This window comes from Mobula birostris, chromosome 14 (assembly GCF_030028105.1).
Source record: "Mobula birostris isolate sMobBir1 chromosome 14, sMobBir1.hap1, whole genome shotgun sequence".
Classification (NCBI taxonomy): domain Eukaryota; kingdom Metazoa; phylum Chordata; class Chondrichthyes; order Myliobatiformes; family Myliobatidae; genus Mobula; species Mobula birostris.
In genome coordinates, this window is record NC_092383.1 from 95,522,617 (window position 1) to 95,545,174 (window position 22,558).

A 22,558-nucleotide genomic window follows, 5' to 3' on the forward strand; every position below is an offset into this window, starting at 1 on the left:
CTAACAGCACTGCGGGTGTACCTATAGCTCGGGGAATGCAGCGGTTCAAGAAGACAGCTCATCACCACCTTCTTAAGGGCAACTAGGGATGGGAAATAAATGCTGGCTTAGCTGGCGATGCTCATATCCCATAAAATGAATAAATTTAAGAAAAATTAGGCAATTTGGCTCATCAAATCTGATCTTCCATTTCACCAGTGCCTTATAAAGCCTCAACTCACCCTCTCAGTACCTTTTGTGGTCAGCATGGTAATGAAGCAGTTAACACAATGCCTTATAGCAACCAGATGCAGGATTGGGTTTCAATACTGCCCCATCATTGAAATGTTCTCACAACCTATGGACTCACTCTCAAGGACTCTTCATCACATGTTCTCGATATTTATTGGTTATTTATTATTATGCGAATGGTATGCTGGCATTTATAGCGAGAGGATTCGAGTACAGGAGCAGAGAGGTACTACTGCAGTTGTACAAGGCCTTGGTGAGACCACACCTGGAGTATTGTGTGCGGTTTTGGTCCCCTAATCTGAGGAAGGACATCCTTGCCATAGAGGGAGTACGGAGAAGGTTCACCAGATTGATTCCTGGGATGGCAGGACTTTCATATGAAGAAAGACTGGATGAACTGGGCTTGTACTCGTTGGAATTTAGAAGATTGAGGGGGGATCTGATTGAAACATATAAGATCCTAAAGGGATTGGACGGGCTAGATGCAGGAAGATTATTCCCGATGTTGGGGAAGTCCAGAACGAGGGGTCACAGTTTGAGGATAGAGGGGAAGCCTTTTAGGACTGAGATTAGGAAAAACTTCTTCACACAGAGAGTGGTGAATCTGTGGAATTCTCTGCCACAGGAAACAGTTGAGGTCAGTTCATTGGCTATATTTAAGAGGGAGTTAGATATGGCCCTTGTGGCTACGGGGGTCAGGGGGTATGGAGGGAAGGCTGGTACAGGGTTCTGAGTTGGATGATCAGCCATGATCATAATAAATGGCGGTGCAGGCTTGAAGGGCCGAATGGCCTACTCCTGCACCTATTTTCTATGTTTCTATGTTTCTATTATTTTTTCCTTTTGTATTTGTAGTTTATCTTTGGCACAATGGTTGAACGCCCAATTTGGTGAGGTCCTTCATTGATTCTGTTATAGTTATTAGTCAATGGATTTACTGATTATACCCACAAAACAATGAACCTCAGGGTATTATATGGTGATGTACATGTACTTTGAAAATCATTTACCTTGAACTTTTTGTATGTTCTCACCATGACCATGTGAGTTTCCTCTGGGTGCTCCATTTTCCTCCCACACTCCAAAGACACCTGGGGGTGGCACGGTAATGTAGTGGTTAGCACGATGCTTTACAACACCAGCAACCCAGGTTCAATTCCTGCCACTGTCTGTGAGGAGTTTGTACGTTCTCCCCATGACCATGCGGGTTTCCTTAGGGTGTTCTGGTGTACTCCCATGGTCCAAAGACGTCCCGGTTGGTAGGCTAATTGATTATTGTAAAATTGCTCTATAATTATGTTAGCGATAATTTCGGGGATTGCTGGGTGGTGTGGCTCGAAGGGCAGGAGAAGCCTATTATGCTATGAAACTCAATAAACAAATAAATAAAGAAGAGGTAGAACGTTGTGGGCATGATGTCTTGCCACCCGAAACGTGGCAACACTTGCAGAGCACCTCCAACACAATCCTCGCTGATTTGATTTGACACAAACGACATTGTTTGTTTTCAGGTCTGTGATAAGGTTCATCTGTAATGTTTAAACTACTAACTGATGGAATTTGGTCTGTCGGTGAGCAGACATTCAGGAACTGATGGAATTTGGTTTGTCAGTGAACAGGGATTCAGGAAAATGGAATTTGGTCTGCTGGTGAGCAGAGATTTGGGAACTGATGGAATTTGGTTTGTCAGTGAGCGGGGATTCAGGAACATGGAATTTGGTCTGTTGGTGAGCAGGGATTCGGGGACTGATGGAATTTGGTTTGTCAGTGAGCAGGGATTCGGGGACTGATGGAATTTGGTCTGTTGGTGAGCAGGGATTCGGGGACTGATGGAATTTGGTCTGTTGGTGAGCAGAGGTTCGGGAACTGATGGAATTTGGTTTGTCAGTGAGCAGAGATTCAGGAACATGGAATTTGGTCTGTTGGTGAGCAGAGATTCAGGAACTGATGGAATTTGGTCTGTTGGTGAGCAGGGATTCGGGGACTGATGGAATTTGGTTTGTCAGTGAGTAGAGATTCGGGAACTGATGGAATTTGGTCTGTTGGTGAGCAGGGATTCGGGGACTGATGGAATTTGGTCTGTTGGTGAGCAGGGATTCGGGGACTGATGGAATTTGGTTTGTCAGTGAGTAGAGATTCGGGAACTGATGGAATTTGGTCTGTTGGTGAGCAGACACTCGACAACTTTGCAAATATCTGCTGGTAAAATGAAGCAACACATGCCGTGTGGTCATGATGGTGCCAGCAGGGAACGAGAACCCTCATCCTGAACTCAGACCGGAACTGTTTCTGGGATCAATCCCAGTCCTGTTGAACACATATCATGAACCCTCTATCAGGACAGGCACTGGTGTTGCACTGAAGTTCACCTGAAGGGGCTCCTGCATCTGCTCCAAAGGCAGGTGGCGTGCTGTAAGGCACCCCCATGTCTGGATGAGGGGGTAGAGCAGGGTGTGTGTGTAAGGGGGCGGCTGGTGGGAAGTGTGTGTGTGGGGTGGTCCTATGGGGAAGGCTTGCTCAGTGTGTGTGTGTGTGTGTGTGTGTGTGGAGTAGTAGAGGTGTGTGGGACCGTTGGGGAATGTGCTGTTGATGGTGGCGTGTGTGTGTGTGTGTTTACGTGGCAAATCGTTGGATCAGCGAGCATAGGTCTAGTAGTCTGTTCAGCACTTGGCTGGTACAGCATTCCAAAACCAACCCGCAGGGACTTCAGTACTGGGACTTGTCAGTTTTTCAACTTCTAGTAAAGTCTTGGTTGTACGTCTGTGTGTATGTGGTGGGCAGCTCTGGGAGAGGTTGCAGTGTGTGTGTGTGTCTGTGTGTGAGACAGAGAGAGAGAGAAGGGGTCAGTGACACACACTGAGAGAGAGACAGACAGAGAGACACACACCGAGAGACAGAAAGAGAGAGAGACACACTGAGACAGATAAAGGGAGAGAGAGAGAGAGAGAGTGAACAAAGAGTTGTCTGCCGATTGAGATACTAGCACAGGCCAACCTACCACTAAAGCTCAAAAAATTAATGTTCTGGCTTCCAAGATGGATTCAAAAAGACTGACAAAACCAGCAGTAAGAGGGAATTGATCGGATCTCTGTTACACAATCTGTTTTTGTTTTGGTATTTCTGGAGTAACTCTTGGAGGCCGGCCAGGTCTCTCAGATATGCGGGCCCTGGAAGCTGGTACAGTTTACAAGGTGGTTAGTTGGAGCCTTCTCTCTAGTGAACTTTCTAAAAGGCAACTCACCTACCTTCAGGCAGAACAGTTAGTCCTGAAGAATGGTCTTGGCCTGAAATGTCGACTGTACCTCTTCCTAGAGATGCTGCCTGACCTGCTGTGTTCACCAGCAACTTTGATGTGTGTTTCTTGATATATTGCTGTTTTTAATTACAGGTTTTAAACTGTGTATTGTTAAGGTTAATTTATAAATTTGTGACATTCAAGTTATCTCTGACAGCAATAGCAATAGATTTGTCCACCGGATTCTGACTGCAAACTATTCTATTCACTGAACCCATCTCATGCGATGAGTCTGCGATGCTGTTTCAAGCTCACTTTATTGTCATTCAACCACACACATGTTAAAGCTAAATGAAACATCGTTCCTCTGGGACCAAAGTCCAGAACACAGTACATACTGTGTATCACATGCAGCACATAAAATTATATTTTTAAAAAATATCCTTTTTTATTGAGATACAAAGTGGCATTGGCCCTTCGAGCCACACCACCCAGCAATCCCATGATTACAATCAGAGCCTAATCACAGGACAATTTATAATGACCAATTAACCTAACAAACTGGTATGTCTTAATAGATGATAAAATCTATTCTCTAGATGTCGAAGATGGCATAAAGTGCATAAAGAGTACAACATATAGTTAACTACACAACATCATTAGCGCTCCTGGACGACAGCCACTCCTGGACTCACCTGAAGTGTTTGCAATCTTTTTGGCTTCCATGCCCTCTCCAGAACAGTGACAGCTCCATTGGACTGAGGTTGAAGAAAAACATCACATTAAGTTGGTAAGCTGGTAGATTGGTTTGTTATTGACTCATATGTACAGTGAAAAACTAGTCTCTCATACCATCCCTAGGAAGTTGTGGGAACTCATGGAAGAAATTGTTGGGCCCTGTATCATCATACACCAAGGCTGAGGTACTGGAAGAGTGGAAGGCAGCCAAGGTTGTGCCTATATCTAAGAAGGGCTGCAGGTGCAAAGCAGGGACCGACAGGCCAGTGAGTCCAACGGACCAGAATCACAGAGTCATACCGTTTCTTCAGCTCAACTGGTCCATGCCAACCAAGATTCCCAGTGACCTGTCTCTGGCCCATAACTTTCTAAACCTTCCCTATCCATGTACCTGTCTTAGTGTGTTCGCTGGTCCCTCTGTTCTACTGCATTCCTCAGTGCCCTACCATTCATTGTGTGAGTCCTACTCTGGTTTGTCCACCCAACACCTCACACTTGTCTGCATTAAATTCCATCTGCTGCCCTCCTTTATGTTCTCAGAACTGGACTACCTACAGTGGTCACTGGAAAATGCCTCCAGCACTGTCCACAAAAAAAAACACCTACAGTGGGCACTGGAAAATGTCTTCAATATTGTCCACAAAAATACTTTCAGTGGGCACTGGGAAATGCCTTCAATATTGTCCACAAGACTAGCTACAGCAGGCACTGAGAAGCATCCAATATCGTCCGCAAAAGCACCTATAGTGGGCATTGGGAATTGCCTTCAATATTCTTCACAAAATTACCTACAGTGGAAACTGGAATAGGGTCCAACACTGTCTACAGAACTAACTACAGCAGGCACTGGGAAATGCCTCCAGCAGTTCCTGGACAAATCCTCCAGATTCACTGGAAGAAGAAACAATCTGGCACCAGTGTCCTGTCCAGCCATCGTGTCCAGGGCTCATGTCCAACATCTGGTCCTGAAACAGACCACTGGGGCCAGAGCTCACGTCAGCTTGGAGATGGTCGGGGAACAGAGGGAGTGGTTCCAGCTCGTAAGGGAGTGAAGACCTGGCCCTTGAGTGCGGCCTTGGTCCGAGCTCTAAGATCAGCTCTGGGGACTGCCGCAGAGTGCTGAGTCCCAGACGGGGTGTGGAGGAGATCTTGCAGATGGCCCCGGGAGCAGAGGTTGTGCAGGGTCAGGAGGGAAGGTTGTTCCGGGCTAGGAGGAGAGAGGTCATTTGACCCAAGGGAGGTTTGGTGAGCATGAGATGGAGTGTTGAAGGTCATGAGGGGTGCTGAGGAGCGGCACCGAGTGAAGTAAACTGGATGGGGCAGGAGGTGCTGGAAGATCTGAAAACAGGCAATGAAAAGGGACTGACTTGAACTACTACTACCAATTTCATCTGCTCTGTTGTGAGTTTTTATCTGACACACAGCGGCATAGAACATAGAACTGTACAGCACAATACACACCCTGTGGATCACAATGTTGTGCCGACCATCAACCCTACTCTAAGAACAAACTAACCCTTCCCTCCCACATAGCCTTCCATTTTTCTAACATTCATATGTCTATCTAAGCGTGTCTTAAATGTCCTTAATGAATCTTCCTCTCCCACCACCCCTGCAGCACATTTCATGCACCTACCACACTCTGTGTAGAAAGTAAATAAATAAATCTACCCTAGACCTCCTCCGAAACTTTCTTGCACTCATCTTAAAATTATGCCCCCTTGTATTCGCAATTTCTGCTCAGGGAAAAAGTCTCTGGCTGTCTACTTGATATACTCCTCTTACCATCTTGTACATCTCTATCATCCTCCTTCACTCCAAAGGGAAAAGCCCCAGCTTGTTCAACTTATCTTCATAAGACATGCTCTCGGATCCAGTCAGAAAGCTGGTAAATCTCCTCTGCACCCTCTCTAAAGCTTTCTCCCTTAACTCCTGGTGGAGTCGTCGGGGCGCCGTCATGACAAGCTTTGCACCAGTCTGTTCCATCTGTCGCGGTTGTGTGCCAGAGCCTGGGTCACCACAAATGTTTTCCCTGTCCATTCTTTAATGTTATCCATCCATCCTTTCCTCTGTCTGCCTCTCCTTCTTTTCCTTAAGGAACGGTCTTTGCAAGGCCACCGGATCTTATTACGTGGCCGTACCATCTCAGCTTTCTTTTCTTTTCTGAGGTGACCAGAACTGAATACAATATTCCAAGTGTGGCCCAATAAGAGTTTTATAGAAATGCAACGTTACCTTATGGCCACCACACCATACACTACACCTTCTTAACCACCTTATCAACTTCCGTAGCAACTTTGAGGGATCAATTTCTGTGGGCCCCAAGATCCCTTCATTCCAAGATTCCAAGATTCAGACATGATTTTGTTATCTGAAAAAGAAGCTTAATCAGATTCTACAGGAACTTTCAAAAGGAATTTGGTAAAACCTGAAAGGGAGTGGGAATACTGGAGCCAGAGGGAAGAATGGGATTGAAAGTTTAATCAGAGAGTTTCACCAATGAACAGTCACCAGTTGTGCTTTTCTAAAGATTGTTTCAGGGACATACTGGAATCTGACGACTGAGTATCAGAATATCACGGAATCTGATGATTGTGTATCGGAATGTTCCAGAACCTGATGATTGTGTAATGCCCTGGTTGAGATTTTTACTGTTAATGCTGTAGGGTTTTTCATTTAGTAGCTTTCTGTAAGTGCAGTGTGTCCTGCCGATAGCATGTCTGGGGTTTCGGTGAAAGATAAGTGGCTATGATGTTCAACTTAGGAATGTTGTGTCAGCCAATCAGGGTGGTGAAATTGGGAGAAAGCTGGGCAGAGAGAGATTTGTGACGGGCAGTGGTGGGGTTCACGGTCTGTTTGGTGGGAGCTGCAGAGCTACAGATGAGACAGGAGAGAAGATGGCCGAGGATGCCATGGGGAATAGTGTCCCTATTGCACAAGGTGCTTTGTGCAGATGAATGGCTTTAAGAAGGAAGGGCCAATACTCCTGAAAGACAGCCCATTTGTCCGAGAGGGATTTTGAGTGAAGTTTGGAATGGAGACCGTGGATCCAGCGTGTGAATAAAAAGACAACTTCAAGGTCAGCTCCAATGTCATGCTCATTTAGACCAGTTTAACTGTAATGGGCCCTTTTATTTTTCCCTTTTTTTTCCTACTAGCTGTTTGATAAAGCTGATATTTGTAAATATGCTTTACTTATAACTTTACAGGGTGTATGATTTGTTATTTCTTGCTGACCAACAATTGTGTATGGAAGGTATTAATGCGCATTTGCTCAAGTTTGGGGTTTATTTAGTCAGAGCATAACAACGTTACACAAGAACATAAGAAGTAGGAGCAGGAGTAGGCCATCTGGCCTGTCGAGCTTGCTCTCTCATTCAATAAGATCATGGCTGATCTGGCCATGGACTCATCTCCACCTACCTACCTTTTCCCCACAACCCTTAATTCCCTACTAGGCAAAAATCTATCCAACCTTGTCTTAAATATATTTACTGATGTAGCCTCCACTGCTTCATTGGGCAGAGAATGCCACAGATTCACCACTCCCTGGGAAAAGCAGTTCTTCTTCATCCTAAATCTACTCTCCCTAATCTTGAGGCTATGTCCCCTAGTTCTACTCTCATCTACCAGTGGAAACAACTTTCCTGTCTCTATTTTATCTATCCCTTTCATAATTTTATATGTTTCTATAAGATCTCCTCTCATCCTTCTGAATTCCAGTGAGTACAGTCCCAGGTGACTCAATCTCTCCTCATAGTCTAACCCCCTCATCTCTGGAATCAACCTGGTGAACCTTCTCTGCACCGCCTCCAAACGTTCCTGTTTGCCTGGGCCTCAGGTCATACCAATCCTAGGCGCCTATTGATTATGAAAAGTGGCCTTCTCACTGGTTTGTCCCGTGGCCATTAGTGGGGACGGCAACGAGCCAAGTTTCCATGAGAGCCCAAAAAGGGGGCTGCAGTTGTGTACCAGAACTGGAATCTGATTATCGTATTGTGGTAAACCATGTATATAGGTTGTAACTGGGTTACCTGTCTGGACACACCCCTCTGCTGACTGCGCCTGTGGCTCCTCCAACAGACCCCTGAATAAAGGCGATTGAGAGGAGGCGATCCTCCTCTCAGTCCAGGACAGATATTCAGCATGGACGTGGGTCCATTTTACTGTAAATAAAAGCCTTTCAGTATTTACTCTGCTTCCAGTCTTTTGGAGTAATTGATAGTGCACCACATATATCAGAATGTTGCAGAATCTGGCGATTGTGTATCAGAATGTTCCAGAATCTGGCGATGGTGTGTTGGAATGTTCAAGCCTCATTGTCACTGTGAGGCCTGAACACAACTGCTGGTTGACATTATTTTCGGCATAAACTGTCCCCTGGTTTTTAGATGAATTAATCACATTTGTTCCAAGGAAGCCGAGAGGAAGGAAGAGTCTTGGTGCCATGGGAACAGTGCTGATGAGGTCAGTCAATGTCATGGTTACAGGAACACTCCCAGTGCCGGCACACTGGCAGCTAACTATCTCCAGCAAGGCAGACTGAACGCAATAATGGGAAAATAATTGATTTTCACAATCCATGGGAACAGTGCCAACTTGTCCTGGAGTGGCTGCAGGGTTCCATGGACTGGCCACTGCCCCAACACCAGGTTAGCTTAGAGACTCTCCAATACACGGGCGTTGGACAGCATCGGACCGAACTGGAAAGGTCAGGAACAGGCAGACATCCCACCTCTCCCAGAAGTTCTGGGGGTCTCCTGCATATGATTAGTGGCTCCCTGATGCCCGCAAATTATATACAATATCACGGAAATCAATTTTTTTGAGAGCAAGTGAGCGAGAAAAAGCAAGAGAGAGTGCGAGAGCGACCACGAGAGAGAGCGCGCGCGAGGGGGAGAGGGAGAGAGAAAGCAGGCGAGAGAGAGAGAGCGCGAGAGAACAAGAGAGAAAGCAAGCGAGGCACGAGAGCGAGAGAGAGAGCGTGAGAGAGAAAGCAAGCGAGAGAGAAAGAAAGCAAGTGAGAGAGAGAGCGCGGGAGAACAAGACAGAAAACAAGCGAGAGCATGAGAGCGAGAGCGCGCCATGGTAGAGTGTTCCAAAAAAATGTAAAACGTACATCGCCCCAGACTACACTAAAGTGTACCCCTGCCTAATAGGGGTCAAAATAATGACAGTGTTGCTCGCTGCACTGTTTGCAACAGTGACTTTTCTATTGCCCGTGGTGGGTTAAGACTGTAAAAGACATGTTGAGGTGAGTTTAACAGGTGTCATTCGTTCATTAGCAGAGCTAACGTTATTTAAACTAGCTGGCTAGCTGCTAAGGAGCTACTCTATTGCAGACATCCCACCTCTCCCGGAAACTCCCGCAAATTGATGGTGCTACCTCCCTGAAATCAGTTCTTGCAGGGTGTGATGTCTGGGAACAGGGCGAATCAAGGCTGCAGGGCCCAGGCCCCAGGCCCCAGGCCCCAGAGTGTATCGAAGCCACTGAACCCCACGTTCAGATGATGATTTAGGCGCCAGGACAGATTGAAGAGGTTAAAGTGTCTAGGCCCGAGGAGAGGTACTTTTTACTTTATTGTCGCCAAACAATTGATACTAGAGCGTACAATCATCACAGCGATATTTGATTCTGCGCTTCGCGCTCCCTGGAGTACAAATCGATAGTAAATATTAAAAATTTAAATTATAAATCATAAATAGAAAAGGGAAAGTAAGGTAGTGCAAAAAAACCAAGAGGCAGGTCCAGATATTTGGAGGGTACGGCCCAGATCTGGGTCAGGATCTGTTCAGCAGTCTTATCACCGTTGGAAAGAAGCTGTTCCCAAATCTGGCCGTACGAGTCTTCAAGCTCCTGAGCCTTCTCCTGGAGGGAAGAGGGACGAAAAGTGTGTTGACTGGGTGGGTCGTGTCCTTGATTATCCTGGTAGCACTGCTCCGACAGCGGGTGGTGTAAAGTGAGTCCAAGGATGGAAGATTGGTTTGTGTGATGGGCTGGGCTGTGTTCAGCTCGCAGCCTCATGACGTTTACTTGGCTCTGCACTGAACTAAGGATTTGAAGATGGACCGTCTTTGTAGACTTAAGTTCAGAACGTTACTTGCTTGTGTCTATCATTTGCATGAGTTTTTTTTTTCTTTTCTCTGCCCATTGGGTGTTTGACGGTCTTCTATTTTTTTAATGTTTTTTGGGGGTTTCTTTGTTTTGTGGCTGCCTGTAAGGAGATGAAACTCAAGGTCGTATGATGCATACATACTTTGATGATAAGTGTACTTTGAACTTTGGTCATGTTGATTCAGAGGTTCATTGGAAGTTAAGAATGAGGCATAAACTTGGTGGTTATGGACACTGGCCTGTTTACAGTGTAAATCCTGTAGGTGTGGCCCAACTCTGCCCCTTGTGTGATAGGGATGTAATAATTCTGTTCTTGGGGGAGCTGGGTAGGTAGGTCAGTCAGTCCAAAGCAGGTTGGTCATTGGAGCAGGGTCCACAGCTAGTCTGGGGGGGCGGGGTGAGTTACAACGTGGTTGGGGGTGTTTCTGAGAGGGATCACTCTCTGCTGGGCTCTCACTCTGCCAGTACAATGTAGACTTTTACACCACCCTCCTGGCCCAACACCACCCTCAACTCACCGTCCTCACTTGCGACGCCTACCCACCTCGGTGAAACCTGCTGCCTTTAGGATTGTAGGTCTGGAGGTTGGAGGCCCCAGCAATGGACTATCCTGGGGTCCGTCTGTGCAAGTGGGGAAAGGGGTCTGCTTTGTTGTTGTTGTTGGCTGCTTTGTTGTATGTTGGCTGCGTTTTGTGCTGCTGAACACGTATGCTGGTGCCGGAATGTGTGGCGACATGTGGGGGCTGCCCCCAGCACATCCTCACGTTGTGTTGGCTGTTAACGCAAATGAAGTATTTCTTTGTATGTTTCCGTGCCACCATCATCATTATGTGCCATGTCTTATGAAGTGGGCGCTCATGGTCTTGATCATGGTTTTTCTACAGAAGTGGTTTGCCATTGCCTTCACCGAAACATCAAGGGATAAACAGGGGTGACAGGGTGGAGATACATCTCTGCCAAAGGAGACGTAAGTCAATCTTTCCCTCTGCTAGCCTGCAGATCACCCTCGGGCAAGGTGCTTAGCCCCCAGTGTTTTGATGGACATGTGATCATTAAATCCAAATCAACTGGTGGTCAAACACGATCCCAGCAGACATGGTGGCTTGGTTCTGCCTTGCAAACATAGAAGGGAGAACAGTACAACATAGTATACAGGCCCCTCGGCCCACAATGTTGTGGCTACCTTATAGCCTACTCTGAGATCAATCTAACCCATCCCTTCTACATAGCCTTACACTTTTATCTATCATCATGTGCCTGTCTACGCAGAAGTGCCCATAATGATGCCATCGCCAACAGTCCTCACTAGATTTGTGTTGGGGAAGGGGCCGAGGGTGAAGCCCTGGCTGTTTTTTTGTTTTCGAGCTTCACTCTGGAAAATCTTACAGGGTTGTGCTGACTGAACCGCCTTCATCTCCTTTCAGGACTAGTCCCAGCCAACTCTTGGCAAGCTCTGGTCCTAAGGCAGGAATGAGGCTGTAGATGTCTTGGAATACGTTGCATTTTTCTGTAAGGAACAGCAAGTTGAATAAAGCCCTCGAGATAACATGAGTGAAATGATTTTATCTGTGGTTAACTGGGCATAGAAACTCAAGCAGGAAATTTTGTTTTTTGTAAATTCACTGTTGTAAAGTAATAAGCAGAAAGCAGAGCCGGAGATAAATAATTCAGTTTTGTGGTGTTTGGTCCATCATTGATTTCTAACATATAACACTGTCCTGTCACTATAGTTATAATTAATCCCCTGAAGTGTTTGACAGTGATGCATTGCAGTTATTCAGGCAGGCTACTTAGACAGCAGCCTCCTGAAATGCATCATCCAGCCAGAAGGACTAGGGCAGGAGGCAGCAACAACCTTGCACTCAATGGCGTTTAGACCAACGGCGAAGGTAAGACGAGGGAACACCCGCCAGACTTCACAGAGGGAGCAGAAGTGGAGAGAGTGAGCAATTTCAAGTTCCAGGGGCGTCAATATCTCTGAGCACCCAACATATTGATGCAACATGACAACAGTTATATTTCATGAGAAGTTTGAAGAGATTTGGTTTGTCAACTAGTTCACTCAAACATTTCTATAGATTTACCGTAGAGAGCATTCTGACTGGCTGCATCACCGTCTGGTACGGGGTGGGGAGGGGAGTTGCAACACAGGATGAGAATAAGCTACAGGGAATTGTAAATGTAGTCCGCTCCATCATAAGCAATAGCTTCCATAGTTTCCAGGACAACTGCAAGGAGCGGTGACTCAAAAGGGCAGATCCATCATTAAGGACCCAATCACCCAGAACATGCCTTGTTCTCATTGTTACCATCAGGAAGGAGGTATAGGAGCCTGAAGGCACACACTCAACGATTCAGGAACAGTGTCTTCCCCTCAGCCATCCAATTTCTGAATTGACGTTGAACCCATGGTCACTACCCCACTACTCTGATTCTGATTTGGAACACCAAGGCACTCGCCATCCCGAATTGGAAACTTGTTGCTGATCTGTCATTGTCATAGGAGCTAAGGATATTGCTGGGACTTGAGGACCTCAGTTATAGGAAAAGGTTGAACAGGTCAGGATTTTTGTGGAACTTCGCAGTGGCCAAACTTCGATTCCCATATCCGTTCCGATGTGTCGGTCCTCGGCCTCCTCCTATACCAAGATGAGGTGGAGGAGCTATAACGTATCCTGCTTGAAGGTATGAACATCAATCTCTCCTTCTGGTAAAAAAAAAATTCCCTCTATCTCCCCTCTTCTTCTTTTCCCACACTGGCCTTTTACCTCTTCTCACCTGCCTATCACCTCTCCCCGGATCCCCTACTCCTTCCCTTTCTCTGATGGTCCACTCTCCTCTCCTATCAGATTCCTTCTTCTCCAACCCTTTACCTTTCCCACCCACTTGGTTTCATCCATCATTTTCCAACTATCCTCCTTCCCCTCTCCCCACCTTTTTATTCTGGCACCTTCCCCCTTCCTTCTCAGTCCTGAAGAAGGGTCTTGGCCCAAAACATTGGCCATTTATTCATTTCCATAGATGCTGCCTGACCCTGATTAGTTCCTCCAATGTTTTGTGTACATTGTATAGGACTACATTCCCTGGAGTGTAGGAGGATGGAGGGGAGATGTGATAGAGGTATACAAAATTATGAGGGGTATAGATAGGGTAAGTACAAGCAGGCTTTTTCCACTGAGGTTGGGTGAGAGAAGAACCAGAGGTGATGAGTTAAGGATAACATGCACACAAAATGCTGGAGAGACTCAGCAGGTCCGGCAGCCTCTACGGAAAGGAATAAACAGTCAACATTTTGGTTTGAGACTGATCTTCAGGACTCAGCCTGAAACGTTGACTGTTTACTCCCTTCTACAGATGCTGCCTGACCTGCTGAGTCTCTCCAGCATTTTGTGTGTGTTGCTCTGGATTTCTAGCGTCTGCAAAATCTCTTGTGCTGACAGGTTTAGGGTGAAAGGTAAAAATACATGAGGGGATTCTGAGGGGGAGCTCCTTCACACAGAGGGCTGTACGAGTGTGGAAGAAGCTAACAGCAGAAGTGTTGGGTGCAGACTAAATCGTAATGTTTCAACAAAATTTGGAGGGGCACATGGATGGGAGGGGTATGGAGAGCTATAGTTCAGGTGTTGTTTAATAAGACAAGGCAGAATAAGAGCATGATATGGAGTGGATGGGCCAAGGAGCTGTTTCTGTGCTGTAGTGTTCAATGATTCTATGATTCTATGACCTGAAACTCCCCCCTCAGCAGCACATGGAAGCCCCTTCATAACGTGGACCGCCTTGGTTCAAGGTGGCAGCCCACCCCAACCTTCTCTAGGTCAGTTGGCGTTGACAGAAAATGGAGAGACAAATCCCAGGAAACCAATGAAAAGATGGAGTTGGTGTGCTGTGCAGTAATATTGTTTTCACTAAAGTTTAGGAGCCTTCTGAGGCTTCTGGTGCAGAGCTTTTCTTGGCTGCAGCCCAGCCCCAGAGGAGTGGTGGTGGAATGTTGAGTGCATTTAACCTCCAACTCGTCAGGTGGTGGGAAAGCCCTGCTTGAGGGTCTGATTTTTGAAGAAAATTCTGCGCTAGCCACTCTTCACCAGAACAATGGTTTCTACTCAGCCGTCGTGGAGGATCTGAAAACGTGGGGGGAACAAACCTAGCCGATGAACATTAAACAACACATGTCCCGAATAGCAATGATACCATATTGCTTCACTGTAAAAACAATCGGATCTTTAAATTACTGCTGGAGGTTGAGGAATCTTGTCTGAATTACTCCCTTTCCTCAGCCAGAGTCTGTGGTGTTGCTTCTGGTTATCAGTTTTAGAGCCTAATTTAAGCAGCAGTGTTGATTTTTCCCAGTGGATATTGACCTGTCAAGGTTGGTCCTCACCTGCTGAGGGACCTGATGGAAGACTAATAGGCAGATTGTTTGGTGGAACCTTCCCTTCTCCTCATCTGCCTTTCACTTCCCTCTTGTGCCCCTTTTCCCTCCCTTTCTCCATGGTCCACTCTCCTCTCCTATCAGGTTTCTTCACCTTCAGCCCTTTACCTTTTCCAACCATCACCTCACAAATCCTCACTTCATTCCCCCTCACCTGGCTTCACCTATCACCTGCCAACTTGAACTCCTAACGTATCCCAACTTATTATTTGGCTTCTGCCCCCTTCCTTTTCCAGTCCTGGTGAAGGGTCTCAACCTAAAATGTCAACTACTTATTCCTCTCCTGATCTGCTGAGTTCCTCCAGCATTTAGTGTGCGTTGCTCCATAAGTGGTAAAACTCTGTTTCATCCGTCACAGAAAGTGGGATCCATTCAAGGGCATTGGTGTTTCCATACCAGGCTGTGATGCAGCCAGTCATTACACAGTCATAGGGGTTTGTCCAGGTTTTAGATCTCAAGCCAAAGTTCCCCTCAGTAAATTGAGGAAAGTTCAAAGAGAGCTGGATGTTCTAGTGCTTGAACCAAAAAAGGTTAGCACAGAGGTCCAACTTGCCCACGTGGCGAAATAGCACATTGGCTTTTGTTGTGAACGGGTTGGAGTTTAGAAACAGGGAAGTTTTGTTGCTGTTGTCTGGGAAAAGGTTAGCACAGAGGTCCAACTTGCCCATGTGGCAAAATAGCACATTGGCTTTTGTTGTGAACAGGTTGGAGTTTAGAAACAGGGAGGTTTTGTTGCTGTTGTCTGGGAAATTGGTGAGGTCATACCTGGAGTGGTGCACAGTTTTCGTCTCTTGACCTAAAACTATGGCAAAAGTCGAGGCCCTTCCAGTGCTGACTGCCTGCCCCTTTCTGAGAATACTTTCATGCCCGGCTGTCCTTGGAGAGGGAGCATGCGGTCACTATGGGTACAGTGGAGGATTTCTGGGAGCACTAGGCCCCGTCAGGGAATTGACTGTTTTATAGACAGTAGTGATCATATTTTAATTTGAATTTATTCACTGTCTTGTAAATACTTAATGTTTGTACTTTGTGTAAATAAACTTTTATAGTTTGTGGGGAAAAAACAGGCCTAGGGTAGATCGGCCATGATCATACTGAATGTTGGGACAGGTTTGAGGGGCCAAGTGGTCTCCTGCCCCTGTTTTCCTGTTTTCCAGTGAAAGCCCCATTGTTTTCATTGGGGATTGGGTGGAGTGAATCAGCATAGGCCAGAAACACATCCTCTGCACAACGTCTGTTTGATGGAGTGTGGACTCCCAGTGCTCTCGGCTCACAATAGATATCGCCTTACACCCCTTTATCGAGTTGGCTCATTAGTGCGGACATGGAAACCCTCCAACAGTCATTGACGGTGAGGCACAGGCTGCCTTTTTTAACGTTTATACACACATATAATTCAAGTAATTATAGTAATCCAAATAATAGTCAGGAGAAAATATTATATGGCTTCAGATTCATTTGTATGTTACATCTGGTTGTCTGAAATACACATGTTACTGATTATTGAAAGCTATTAAAGACTGTAATTTTGAGGCTTGTGTACTTGTGCAACTCCCCCACCCTCATGTTGTGATCTCACTTTGGCTCCCCTGAACATCATTTGCAACCTGTTCCCACAATCGGGGGCAAACCACTGGGCTAGTCACCATCGCTGCCTCAAACCAGGGGCAAATACACATGTGTCGTAATGGGGGTCCGGACATTAAATGTCCCGAAAGTGAAACATAGCTCAACATTTCCTGTACACTTGGTTACTGGTTTCTGTGTTTGCAATCAGGAAGAGGGTGAAAAATTGCACCAGCTCCAAGTAACATTGCCTGCAGACTGGTGTTTCAACCTGGACAACAAGAGCTGGACATTAGGAAGCATTGGGAATGGAGACAGACCCTGGACTTCAGCAGTGGCAGCAGGAGGAAATGTCCCAGACTGAGGGGAGGGGGTTGAGTGAGAGGTGAGGAGTGGTGGGAAGTGTGAAGGATGGGGGGAGTCTCCACACTAGGGAGGTACACACGTTTTTAGTGTGTGCATAGGGCCAAGGTCTGAGAGGAGAGTTGCTGTATTGGTAGAAGGTCTCTGCAGCTTTCAAAGTTAACTTGCAACAGACACCAATTTATTTCTAGTCACAAAATCGGCGCAGCATAAATATTTAACCACGCCCTGTCCAAACCAAAACAAAGATTCTCTCTGCCACGAGCCCGTCTCTGAATCTTTCATTCTTTCCCCAGGCACTGGGACAGATGATTGACCACTTGCCCAGGTCAGCCACTATATCTGATCACCTCCATCTTCTGCAAGGACTGTGTTCCATTCTGCCTGTCTCACCCTGCTCCACATGGAAGATTTTCCCACAGTATATCGGAAATGTATTCCGTTATCCTCAACCACCAGCTGTCAGGATACTGGGCTAGTTCCTGTTTCCTGTGTCTGCTCACTTCCAGAGCCAGGGTGGGGTCCATTATCCTCTCTTCCCACCTTTCAGTCTTTCCCGACCCTCTTCTGCATTCGCATTCCCACCTCCAGCCTGATGCCACCACCACGTGCAGATTCCCTCCTCCCACTCAGGGTTGAAGGATCATTCTCCCTGTGAACCGTTGGGTCAGTGCTACCAGAGGAAATACGTCACCTGCCCCTTCACCCCACCCGTTCTTCACATCCAGAGCTCCAGTCACTTCATTGGCCATTCTCTGTGATGGTCGGTAGACCTGATGGATCAACGGTACACACCACTATTACACCCAAGCCCAGCCAGGGGTAAGGGTGATGTCGCCAGTCCTGGTTTCAGGACATCCACTCCGCAGTCCTATCAGACCATTAAGTGGACCTCTTGTATGATAAGACAAGTCCATAGATATAGGAACAGAAGTAGGACATTCGGCCCATCGAGTCTGCTCTGCCATTCAATCATGGGCTGATCCAATTCTTCCAGTCATCCCCACTCCCCTGCCTTCTCCCCATACCCTTTGATGCCCTGGCTAATCAAGAACCTATCTGTCTCCGCCCTAATGATAAACTCTTGGCCTCACAATCTACCTCGTTATGATCTTACACTTCTTTGTTTACCTGCACGGCACTTTCTCTGTAACTGTAACACTTTATTCTGTGTTCTGTTGTTGTTCTACCTTGAACACCCTCAGCAATCTGATCTGTATAAACACAGGACATAGACCAGTAGAGCACAGTACAGGTCCTTCAGCCCACAACGTTGTGCCAACCTTTTAACCTACTCTCAGATCAACCTAACCCTTCCCTCAGACATAACTGTCCATTTTTCTATCACCCATATGTCTATTTATCTAAGAGTTCCTTAACTGTCCCTAATGTACCTGCCTCTGCCCCTGAAAGGTCATTCCACACACCCACCACTTTCTGCATGAATTACTGGAATGAAATTGCTAGAGAGCTTGATCTTAGCTGTCCTAATCTATTCCGTATTGGGAATCCATTGGATAACATGCCTACAATTCTCACTAGGAGCTGATCAGATGTAAAATGCTCAGCGCAGTTTATCTTGGCTCCAGAAACTGATTGTCAACTTGAAGCATTCTCTCCGTTCCCCTCCCCACAGGAGACGAGCACCTCCAATATTTTCTGTTTGAGTTCAGACTTCAAGCACGTGCGATGTATATCACCAGTTTTGTTAGCTTGGCACGTTTTTTTTTAAAAAAAGGAACATTGGCAGAGGCTGGGAGTCGTACACAGAGTTTCCGTAAAACTTCGAGTGAACACTTCCTTCAAAATGGTACTCTTAAAATATGTTTGAATCTTGGAATGCAAAATGTTAAAGCTGTATTCAGTGACATGTTGGGATCTTCAGAACAAAAGCTGGTCAGAATTCTAACCAAAACTTAGAGTTACTAACTCACCATTTGAAGATTACCAATTCCTTGCCATTAAACTCTCAATATTATTATATTTTAACATGTTTAAAAGCAAACCGTTTTTCCTAAAATTATTGTGATTGCTTTTGTAGTATGTAAGAATATTTTTGACTCCTTTAGGAGGAAATTCTTGCATTAAATAAATGTCACCTTTATGCAGAAAAACAAAAGGCACATCTCTTGTCAGAACTGCAACTGACTGCAGCTTCTGACACCTCTGGAAACAACCATCTGCTTTTTAGTTCCACATACTTTACTCACCAATCAAACTCAAGACGCACAACATCAAGGTGAATTGCTGTCCTTTGGAAACGTTGACCAAGCTCCAGAAGGTGGACATTGTGTTTAAAAGCTGATTTCTTGCTGCAAGTAGCTTCTGGTTACTTTGCAAGCTCAGAGCCCAACATTACACCCAGAAGGGTATGGAGTGTGTCTGCTGGGAACGGATGTTTTATACGCAGTTAATCACAGCCCCCTCCCATTCTCTCCACCTCCTTCACGAGCAAACACACTCCAGAAGCTAGCCTCCTGGCTGATAGTGCCCCACACAGAGGAAATAAGTGTATGTGGATGGAACTGCTGAGTGGATAACTAACAGCATCAGGAAACAGCAAAGAAACACACAAGAAAAGTTATAAATGCGTTCTTTGTCTGAGACATCGTTCTGTGAGACACATTTTCCCCTGTATCCTGACCTGGTTCATTTCCTTTGGGGTATAAGTGCTAAACACACTTCAATTAAGCATGTGCTTATTAACCCTGACTTTGCCAGAGTCCTATATTCCTGCAATGAATGTTTTGACAACGTAGAACAACAGTGCAGGCTTTGCAGCCCACAATGTTGTGTTGACCTCTTTTAACCTAATCTGAAATTAATCTAGCCCTTCCCTCCCACATAGCTCTCTATCCTTCTATCGTCCATGTGCTTAAGAGTCTCTTAAATGCCCAAATGTATCTCCCTTGACCACCACTCCTGGCAGCCTGTTCCACACACTCTCCACTGTCTGTGTAAAAAAAAGCTGCCTCTGACGTCCCCCTTATACTTTCCTCCAATTACCCTGAATTATGCCCCCACATATTAACCATTACCACCCTGGGGAATAGGTACTGACCATCCACTCTATCTCTAATTCTTACCATTGTATAACCTCATCAAGTTACACCCTCAATCCATATGCCCGTACCACCCTCTGTGTAAAAAATCTACCGCTGACATCACCCTCTCCCAATGGTTCCTCCAGTCATATTAAAATTGTGCCCCCTCGGATTAGTCATTTGAAGGTGATTTGGAGGGAAGTATAGGAAGTGATTCAGACTGCTAGTTATTCATTTACTGACCAGTTTACAGAGAAAATTGTTTTGAGCTGAGATGGTGAAGAACTTTATACTTACATATTGACAAGTCCATTTATAAACTGGAGTTCTTTTTTTGAGATACAGCACAGAATTGACCCTTTGAAATATGCTGCCCAGCAACCCCCGATTTAACCCTCGTCTAATCACTGAACAATTTACAATGACCAATTAACCTACCAATCGGTACGTCTTTGGACTGTGAGAGGAAACCGGAGCACCCGGAGGAAACCCGCACAGTCACGGGGAGAACTTACCAGCTCCTAACAGACAGTGGCGGTGGGAATTGAACACGGGTCGCACGTACTGTAAAGCATCGTGCTGACCACTGCGCTACCGTGCAGCCCTCTGAAATGCATCTGGAAACCTGCTCAGCAAAAGCCCAAAGCAACAATGTGAAAATGTTTGGAATCTGTTATTGTCGGGGCAAATACTGCTTTCAGGATCTGGAGACTAAGCTGTGAATTAGGGTTCTCCAATACATCTCTCTCTCTCCCACCCAAGAGAGAAGGTGACAACATCTGGAGTGGAGTTTCAAAGCTTATGCATTAATTGTGAAAGTTATACACATGCCTATACCAAGGCATCAGCCACCTGTTATCCTGTTCAGCGACCAACCCCGAGTACTTGAGGCTAAAATCTACTCTTTTACTTCCACGCAGTACTTTGTAATAATGCTGCCGACAGTCGGGGGGAGGGGGCGCGGGATGCAGGTTCAGGTTGCACTGGGCGTTAATCGGGAGGGCACCAGCGCACAGTCATGATGGACCACGTTCAATGCAGCTTTTGCTCATTGCTTGTTTTTCATTTAACTTCTAATTTCAAAACACACATTCAGCATGTGGAGTGAAAAGATTTACGAGGATGTTGCTGGAGACTGAATTATAGAGAGTGGTTGGGCAGGCTAGGGCTTTATTCCTCAGGGTGTTGGAGAATGCACAGTGACCTTATGGAGGTATGCCAAATCATGAGGGACACAGAGAGGATGAAAGCACACTGTTTTTCCCCATGGTTGGGGAATCAAGAACCAGAGGACAAGGAAGAGGGAAGAGATTTAATAGGGAACTGAGGGGCAACACCTTCACCCAGAGGATCAGATCAGTATCAGAAAAGAAAAATCAGCTTTCAATGACAAACAATCTGAGAATGTGCTGGAGACAGTCCTGAGGGCTGAGGTAGGACTGAGAATCTAGCCATTCACAAAGCATTTCACAGAGGGATCTGACCAAGTCCTTGTTGAGTGCTTGAGAGTTCTGGCAATGAGGCATTCTGCCAGATGACTTTAGTGTCTGCTCCAGGAACCATCCCACAACATCGTGTCAGACATTTTGTGCAGACCACTTCCTGCTAGGCTTGTGATTAGAGATGTTTTTCCACAGAAGTGTTTCTCTGAGGGGCTGCTGATATGGAAATGTCCATCTGAAGGGTGTGTTCCACAGGGACAAGGACATGTCAACACACCAGGCTCAGTTTATATCACAACACTTTGTGTTTGTATTCCTTGGTTTCACACGCACCAGAAGGCCTTGCTGGAGGTTAGAAGAATGAAGGGGATCTTAATGAAACCTACTGAATATTGAAAGGCCTAGATAGAGTGGATGTGGAGAGGATGTTTCCTATAGTGGGGGAGTCTAGGACCAGAGGACACAGCCTCAGAATAGAGAGATGTCTATCTGGAACAGAGATGAGGAAGAACTTCTTTAGCCCGAGGGAACTGAATCTGTGAAATTCATTGCCAGAGATGGCAATGGAGAGCAAGTCATTGAGTATATTTGAAGCGGTGATTGATAGATTCTAGATTAGTCAGGGCATCAAAGTTTACAGGGAGAAGATAGGGGTTGAGAGGGATAATAAATCAGCCATGATGGAATGGCTGGGCAGACTCGATGGGCCAAATGGCCTAATTCTGCTCCAGTGACTTATGGTCTTACGGACTGAGCCACACGTTGAAGGAATGACTGGCCAGTTGTTGGGTCCTCTCTATCCCTGGTGTAATTCTGAACTATCTTCATGAACTCTGAAATCATGCAGACCGGTCATTGTCTACATCGACTGGCCCCTGCTTGCTCCTTTCTAACAAACGAGCTTGGTGCTGCATGGTGTCTTGATTAGAAGTGCTGGTGAAGGCTGCAGAGTCACTGTTTTCCATACTACCCTTCTCAGTCATCTCCCCCGCTGCCAAACTCATCACTTGTGAATTACTCAGGAATTTCCTCCTGATGGCCAGTGTTGTCCGCACAAGTTTACAATAAGTTTCCCAGATATCCTGAATTACAGATGACCCAGCCTTTGACGTTTCACTTCCAGCTTTGAAGCACTGACTGCTTATCTGGGTCATTTCCATCAGAAATCTATTGTGCCGCCTTAATTCTACAATTGATGTGCCATCCGAACATGGAACAGAGAACACGTAACATGGAATACAGAACATAGAACAGTACAGCACAGTACAGGTCCTTCGACCGACAATGTTGTGCTGACGTTTTAACCTACTCTAGATCAAACCAAGCCATCCCTCCCAAATAACCCTCCATTTCTCTATCATCCATCTGCCTAAAAGTCTTTTAAATGTCCGAAAC

General features: G+C 46.0%; 1 protein-coding gene across 2 annotated transcripts in view; it reads right to left on the bottom strand.

Moving 5' to 3' along the window:
• Nucleotides 1-19,178, bottom strand: part of cd34 (CD34 molecule) — a 75,253-nt gene extending 56,075 nt beyond the window's left edge. The window contains exons 1-3 of one of the 2 annotated variants that reach the window (XM_072278998.1): nt 18,888-19,178; nt 4,162-4,224; nt 1,242-1,322 (exon numbers count right to left, since the gene is read on the bottom strand). In XM_072278998.1, the coding sequence (XP_072135099.1) occupies nt 1,242-1,322; nt 4,162-4,224; nt 18,888-18,966 (223 nt within the window). In that variant the 5' untranslated portion in view covers nt 18,967-19,178. The remainder of the gene's footprint in view (nt 1-1,241; nt 1,323-4,161; nt 4,225-18,887) is intronic. The other variant, XM_072278999.1, reaches the window with a different exon arrangement.
• Between the last annotated feature and the right edge of the window lie 3,380 nt (nt 19,179-22,558).